General features: G+C 30.5%; 2 protein-coding genes across 3 annotated transcripts in view; one reads left to right on the plus strand and one right to left on the minus strand.

The window, feature by feature from the left end:
- LOC113514215 (ABC transporter G family member 23) overlaps nucleotides 1-2,283 on the plus strand; it is a 95,483-nt gene extending 93,200 nt beyond the window's left edge. For both annotated transcript variants that reach the window (XM_026898231.3, XM_026898232.3), the window contains one exon: nucleotides 213-2,283. In XM_026898231.3, the coding sequence (XP_026754032.1) occupies nucleotides 213-535 (323 nt within the window). In that variant the 3' untranslated portion in view covers nucleotides 536-2,283. The remainder of the gene's footprint in view (nucleotides 1-212) is intronic.
- Nucleotides 2,284-2,860: 577 nt separating this feature from the next.
- On the minus strand, nucleotides 2,861-8,155 carry LOC113514258 (RNA-binding protein 34). The gene is made up of 6 exons (XM_026898295.3): nucleotides 6,774-8,155; nucleotides 5,673-5,802; nucleotides 5,210-5,423; nucleotides 4,451-4,899; nucleotides 3,739-3,843; nucleotides 2,861-3,004 (listed from the first exon to the last, which is right to left on the minus strand). Exons 1-6 carry the CDS (start codon nucleotides 7,925-7,927, stop codon nucleotides 2,939-2,941), a joined length of 2,118 nt encoding a protein of 705 aa, XP_026754096.2. The 5' UTR covers nucleotides 7,928-8,155; the 3' UTR covers nucleotides 2,861-2,938.
- Between the last annotated feature and the right edge of the window lie 44 nt (nucleotides 8,156-8,199).

Raw genomic sequence — 8,199 nt, forward strand, 5'->3', positions numbered from 1 at the left:
ATTTATAACTAAGAAAATGAGCTCTATAGCATAATGAATTCCATGATACTATTTATGTTTATAAACAATGGTTACCATTTTCGATCTGATGGATTGTCAGTTTGTTTGTCATTTCCAGTAGAATTTCAATAGCCATGCTATTGTCAAAAATATTTGTGTATGTAAAAATATATATGTATCAACAATAATATAAGTCACAAATTCGCTTACAGGTCTCTGCGGCATGTGTTTCGGTTTCGTCATATCAGCGGCCTGTGAGTTGGAACGTAACGCTATCCAGCTGGCCCTCGGGTCCTTCTATCCCACCTTACTGCTCAGCGGAGTCATCTGGCCCATCGAGGGTATGCCCTGGATCCTACGATACGTATCACTCTGCCTTCCCCTTACGTTGGCAACGACTTCTTTAAGGTCCATCCTAACGAGAGGGTGGCCTCTCACGGATCCAGATGTGTATATGGGTTTTGTATCAACGTTAATATGGATAGCCCTATTTTTAGTTGTAACTTTAACTATTCTGAAGTTTAAGAGGAATTGAATGCCATTTTCTTAGGTGATGGGGAGGGGAGGGGGAGAGTTGCGCTGTGTACCCACATACTTCTTTTCTATTTAATTATGCAATCCAATAATAAAAAGTTATAAAAATATCGAAGTTCTATACAATACTTACGAATTATCTAATGATAGGTTTCTTAAAAGAAATTTCTTTTACAAATAAACTAGCCTTTGCACACTATTCTATATAAGTTTTTTACAATAAAGAATGAACAGTCGTATACTTCATACGAATCGCTGGTACGATTCAAATATAGATTTCTCAATTTTGCTAATAGAGGACACAATAATTATTTTGATAATTTAAATTTAAAAATTTGACAGAATAATTCAATATATACATTTCATTGAAGTATATTGTATGACATTTTAAGAATGGTAATTATTATAATATATATAAAAATATAGTAATATTAAAACATAGTTTTTAAAATTAAAATTTTGATTGTTACAAGCACTATGAGATCGTACACAGCGTTCACATCTCGACATTTTCTTTTCAAAATAAGTCTGTTAAAATTAACGCATATCATATGTATATCGTTGCTCAAACCATAAAAACAAATAGTTTAATTATTTTTTTTAGCTAAATGACTGTTAGTCGATGTAAATAGTAGCCTTGTATTTATGCTAAGTATATCGAGTACACATGTACTTAATAGATGGAGAAAGGGAATGTTAGCAATAATGATAGGTCGCGCGCTTTATGGGTTCATATAAATAAGCTATTGTAAGGGAGAGGAGTAATTCATAATGGCATATCGGATACCTGAATAACTGAGTTACCATAGAATAGAATGGTGCCATACCAAATGTGGTGTTTTTGTTAACTGGCTTCGCAAAAGCAACAGATTGAATTGTATTTGATTGTCTAACAAAAACTTTAAAATATTATATTTTTCAAGTACTGGCATTCAAACCCTCAATATTTCCTAAGAGGCTACCTACACATTAACAATTTACTGAAATTTATCAACTGACATGATTAAAAAATAATGCATATTAATTATTCATACTGTAACTGCGCTTAATTTTAAAAGTAATAATTAATAAGTAACTACCCAATTGTAACTTTCATAATATATTGTTGTTTTACGAAATATAATTTTCATTGAAAAATTTAATAACTGTGTAATTGAATTTGCAAATGAATTAAAATCTGAAAACATCAGCGCCATCTATTCAAAATGTATAAGTATCAAGACAATTATTGTTAAGTTGGTTTATGTACGAACAATTAGTTTTATACTGTTGGTCATTTGAGTTAGCTTATTATTATTATTATTCTTTCCGAAATTTCAACGGGAATGTAGAAAAGAATATACCAGGACCTTTAATATTATTTCTTTGCAATAATAATAAATAATAAGTTCATAATTAATAAAAAATCATATTACATTATAAATAATATATAAATATCTTATAGAAATGTTACGAATATCTAAATTAAAATCTAAGGTTGAATCTTTCCTTTTTTTCTATATTTCCGTCAAAACTGTAGTGTTAATATTGTACAGTAAGTAAGGTCATTTATATACACACCGGATTGCTGAGGTTCTTAGTCTTAGTGCACACCGCGACGTGTAAGTACGTGTATGAGGGACGCCGGCCGCGTCTACTAGTGTTAGTTTTACAAGTGTCTGACTGTGATTATTTTTGCTAACATTGACATTTTTTGTAATGACAATTATTATAATAATACTGTACCAAATAAAATGTGGTTTTCTTTTATTTGTTTTCTTTTTTCTTTAGCAATTTGACCCGAGCTAATTTATCTACGTGCCCTCACGTATTTTTAGATCAGTTAAACCAACGAAAAATAAGTTTTATCTATACATCTAAATAAAATTGGAGTGTCTGTTTGTAATATTGAAATAACCGTTTTTTACTACATGTATATGAATATATATACGATACATACACCAAAATATAATTTTTTGTCTGTCTGTTTGTGGACCAATTTTGACAGGACAGGCAGGTAGCTGATGTAATAAGGAGTAACTTAGGCTATGTTTATTATAGAAAAATAATTTTATTTTAAAAAAATAAAGTAATGTTGCACTGTTATGCGGATCGAAGTTTGCCAAGTCAGCTATTCACAATATATTTTTACTAGCTAACATTTTTTACCGGACTAAGAACTATCTTTGTCTAACTTGTCTCTCAAATTGGAGCAAACAATATATATTTATAAAATTTCATTGTTTAAGCAGTTTCGGAAATTATCGTGAACGAACCTCGTAACAAGAGGTTTTTATATATACTTATATATATAAATGTGGGATTGGTATAAAAAATATATCATGAGTTCGTATTAATTGTATTTATTCATTAAAGATAAATTTAAACATTAAAATATTAAATAATTCACACGACACGCACAACATTATTTATTGGCTAAGATTTCACTTAAAACCTTTTTCTTCTTATCTCCTTTGTTGAAAGTATGTTTCTGAAATAAAAAGAGTACTATTAAACTAATTTAAAGACTTAGTAAAAAAAAAGAGAACTGTTATTTTTTATTCCAAAATGGCAATTGAAAGAATCATCTTTCTTCGTTTCGTATTCATTCACACGAAATATTAGATACAATACTCGACAATTAAAAAAAAAAATAAACTAAATAATCAACAAAAACCACAAGTCTCGATTCCAGCGCTATCTAGTGTTTCTTATCCAATTTTGTTTAGTGAATAAACACCTTAAGAATAAATTGCTCAGGCTATAGAATTGTAACTTCAAATAATGGGAATCGTAATTGTAACCCAATTGCTATAATCGTTTTTCTATTTACATACATCAACTGACTAACATATTCTTAATTTACCACATCACAATTTAAGTGACTACACACCACCTGATTGTAAGCAGATAATGTGGTCTAAATGTGATGGTCGCCATCGCAGCAATTTAACTGTTGGCAATCGTCGGTTTGACAGATTGAAAATGTATTTTTTCACGCCTATGCCACTGTTGTAGGATTGTAAATAGGACGAAACACATGACCGGAAAGGGAACTCCATATAAAATTTGACAGAGGAAAGCTGCGAATCTTTTGGAATGCTTATGCCTACTGCGTGTGAGTGATATTTGAGCGCAGCATGTTGTTTTGGAAAGAAAAGGAAAGGGAAGCATTAACTTAAAAAGCTCCTTAGAGCACTATTCGTGTACAAAGTTGTAAATTACCTTTTTCTTCTCAGAAGTCATACCAACAAAATCCCTTCTCACTTTCTTCTCTCTGGGGGGCCCGTTTGTGTTTAGCCTGTTATTTGATAAACCTTCTCCACCATCCTATTATGATTATTTAAGATGATTATTATTATTATATATGGCGTCACTACAATGCTTATATACTTAATTTGCTGTCAGTCACTTTGATTTGGAAGGAAATGTGATTTTTTACAATTCCTTATATTATAATGTAATTATATCGTTAAATTTTCATAAGTACACATTATATTTTAATGTAATAACTACCGGTTTAACTTACATGTAATTTATTTATTCATTTTTATATTCTTTTTTTTATTATTAATAAAAACTATTAATTTTTTAAGACTACCTTAGCTTTCCCTTAATAGAAATCACTTTCAATTGTTTTTAGTGTTTTTTTCTACAGTAAATCCTCTTTTATTGGAAATTTAGACCCAATTAGTAGGTGCTATGTAATAAAGAAATTTACAATCAAATTGAGAAATTGCTTTTTTTTTTACAAAAATCTATATATTTATTACTATATTATCTATTTAGAAATTATTTACTCATAAAGTACCAACAAAGCCATGGTATTCAGCTAGTTTAAAAAAATCTACATTATACTTTTATCTACATCATACTATCTTATTATATTTTTCTTGTTTCTATTTTTAATATTAATAGTAGAAAAAATATTCCAAACCTGATTTTTCCTTTTATTCATAATTCTTCTCTGTGCACCATCATTCACATTATCACCATATTGATTTTGTCTTTGACTGAAATTTGGTTTTCTACCAAACGGATTCTTTCCTTGGAAATTTTCACCTTGATTATTTGAAAAATTTCTTCCTTGATCTGAGAAATTCCTGCTTTGCTTTTGGTCTGAAAATTTTCTGCCTTGATTATTCCCTGTTATATTTTTTCCTTGATTATTTTGTGAAAAATTTCTCCCTTGATCATTTTGTTTATACCTTCCACCTTGATTGAACTGTTTTCCTTTAAAACTTTTCTTCTGATTATTATTTTTAGGTCCAACTTGTGTACACCGTTTGACACGTAATATTCTATTTTTAATAGTCAAGTCCTCATCTGTTAAAGCTAAAGCCAATTCCACTCCATCCTTTGAAGCAAAGTTTACATAGCCAAAACCTAAAACAAAATTTTATTCAATATTTTCATGATAAACAATTTAAAATAATGCTGGGATTGTAACCACTTGGCAAAATTAAGAATTGATCAATACAAGCAAGAACATATGTACACTTTCACAAGTAATTCCAGGGAACGTGTGAATTACTAATAAAGATACACAATTATTTAATAAACACTATTTTACATAAGCCTCAATAGATTACAGTAGCATATGGTGGCTTTTGGATGGGGGCATTGTACATACAAATATAATGAATATTGGTTAATTTTCACTTTTTTGAAATCCACAGAATATGTCTGTTTGTACCTTTTCCAGCATTAGTCTTCTTGTCTCTTATAATTCTCACAGAGACAATTTCGCCACATTTGTTAAACTTTTCCCTCAAGCCTTCATCTTCCAGTGCAAAGGGTAGGTTTCCCACAAAAACAGAAAGGCGAGGATCATGTTCGGCCCCTGTTGAATCACTTCTTGATACCCTGAGGTGGTGATCATTTAATACAGTATTGTTCTCTATTAATGCCTAAAAACACATAGTTTTATATAAATCACAGTATATAAATGTACAAAAATAAATACTGTAAATTAATATTTTTTTCTTTTTAACAACTTATTTTTTTTAAGGCACAATGTGAAATAACTAAATTTAAAATACAAATACAATAAGGACTATATCTTGTAGTTTATAAATTTTATTTCACATTTGTTAGAATTGTATAGATATGCATATGAGCAAAGAATTGTATTGAATTATAAACTATAAATAAAATACCTCTTCAACAGATGATGGTTCCTTAAACTTAATATAAACATTAACAGTGGACCTTTCTGGATGTAATTCATTTTTTATAACAGCCAGTTTTGGAGTAACCCGGGCATCTTTCACAGGTACAGTGCGGATTCTGGAAAATAAAATTAATACATTTGATGACAATATTTCACTCACACAATCCTTAACAGTGGAATTCCAAGGTCAAAACTTAGCCTAAGCTTCTGAATTAGCAAATTAACCATGGCCTAGTTTTTTTATCCTAGAGAATGGAGGAAAGGGACTCTTAGTAATGTGAACTACCAGTCCCATTGCTAGCAATATATCCTATCAGGTTGACCTTCACATGGTCCTGCTGGAATTCATTGTGCTGAATTCCAGGTGTATTCATCACAATAGGCTAATTAACATGCCTTTTCATTCTCACCTATCATGCCTCACTGGTGCCCCACTAGTGTATACTGTTAGAGCAGACAGGGTTACCATTTCTTAATCTTCTATTAAAAAAAAAATTCCAAAGGACAAATCAACCTGTGTAGTTTAAGTAATATATATTTATGTGGTAAATAACAGTCAAATAATAATATTCATGAAGTGAAAAAGAATATAACATGAAAAGGAATATCATGGACCTCACAGTGTATTCTGTAATATACAAGATACTATTATTCATGTCACTGGGCGATAGTAACCATTTTCCATCAGGTAACCATGTATACAATAACAAGCAGTAAAAAAAATACTTTAAAATCTTTCAAATGACATTTTAATGCACTTTATTATAATTATGATTTAAGATGATTGGTAATACTATTAATCATATGATTCATTCATATCAGACATAAACTGTCCATTATTAAACATAGGCCTCCCCTAAAAGGGGGGTTTTGCCTCTAGTTGCTACACTTGACAACTGGGTTGGCAACTGTAGTTAACCTTTTGGTGATGTTTTAAGAAGGATATTGCTGTCCATCCCTCTACCTTTAAGTCACCTTAGTCGCCTCCTACAACACCCATGGGAAAGAAAGGGATGGCCTATTCTCTGCTGGAACCATATGGCAAAATTATATCAAGATACTGTAAAGTAAATAAAAAATACCTCACCTAATAGTTTCAATTGCTCCATACTTGCTGAAAATCTTCTTAACTTCTTTTTTACATTTATTACTAAAGGGTACATTGCCTACAAACAATGTCCTTTTTATCTCATCTCTGGTTGCTGGCTCGTGTTCTACCTTTGGTGTCACGGACTTTTCAGGAGATTCTTCTTCATCAGAGCTCTCTACAGGGCCAGTATCTAGGATTTCATTGTTGGCATGTTCTGTTTCTGATTCAATTTCATTATCTGAATCATGTTCTGAATCAGAATCTTTGTCTGTTATTGCATTAGGATTAACAAAACTTTTATTATTTTTTTTAGATTTACCTTTTAGACTTTCATTTGTTTTTGAAATGATGTCATGACTTTGCTTAGTATCTATTTCAGTTTTATTTTCAGAGTTTGATTTCTTTGATGTTTTCTTTTTCTTTTTAGGAATCATTACATCGTCTATATGTTCATGTACATTTTGTTGCTTATTACTTGATATTTTTTTATCTTGGTTATCATTTTGTATAAGCTCAGTAGATTTTCTCTTCTTATTTTTTTTCTTTTCAGTACTTACATTTTCTGTGCTTGTGATTAAATCGGAGTTATTATTCTTGGTTTCACTCGTGTTTACCAGAGATCCAGATAAGTCTGTCTTCTTTTTTGGATTTTTTACTCGTAATTGAACATCTTTTAGAACTTCACTGATGTTTTCTGATGACGAATGGGGGGCATTCTTTTTTTTTTTAGCTTTCCCAATTTTTTGTTCTTCATCATCATTACTGTTATTGTGCGCTATACTTTGACGTTTATTTCTAGGCAGCTTAGGACTAGTCAATTGTGAATTTTCATTACTTAAATCTTCCTCTAAATGTTTTTTAACTTTATCGGCCTTTGGGCTAATCGCTGAAGAATTATTTATATTGTCGAAAGTTACATCTAAATCAGGATTCTGAAATATTCTTTTAGGCGACTTTTTGACAATAGCTTTTTTTTTCTGTAGACTTGGAGATAAAAATATAGACCTATCATCCACAAACTCACTTTTAGGTGTTACATTGGGCGACGGCTGATGTTTTATTGGAGTTAAAGCTTTTCTCACAAGTTTTGGACGATTTGGGGTCACATCCCCAGAAATTAATGCCGCTACGCTTCCCACCTCATAATCCATGGCTTTAAATAATTTGAAATAAGTGCAGCTTTTAAAATTAATACGAAAATTTTAAATTCGAAATAAAAACCCACATGGTTTAATAAAACAATGAAGTCAACCTGACAAAAAGGATTGAATGAAATTGCTGAAGATAGAGAATGAAGTTCTCTCTAATCTGTGGAATGACTTGTAAAGTGACTGACAGCGATTAGTGACTACATTAAATCAAAACATAACACTGTTACTAGATGCTTCTTTTTGTTTTCCCCAATTTCTAAATATTAATTTGA

This window comes from Galleria mellonella, unplaced genomic scaffold (assembly GCF_026898425.1).
Source record: "Galleria mellonella isolate WM207_F2 unplaced genomic scaffold, CSIRO_AGI_GalMel_v1 utg172, whole genome shotgun sequence".
Taxonomy (NCBI): domain Eukaryota; kingdom Metazoa; phylum Arthropoda; class Insecta; order Lepidoptera; family Pyralidae; genus Galleria; species Galleria mellonella.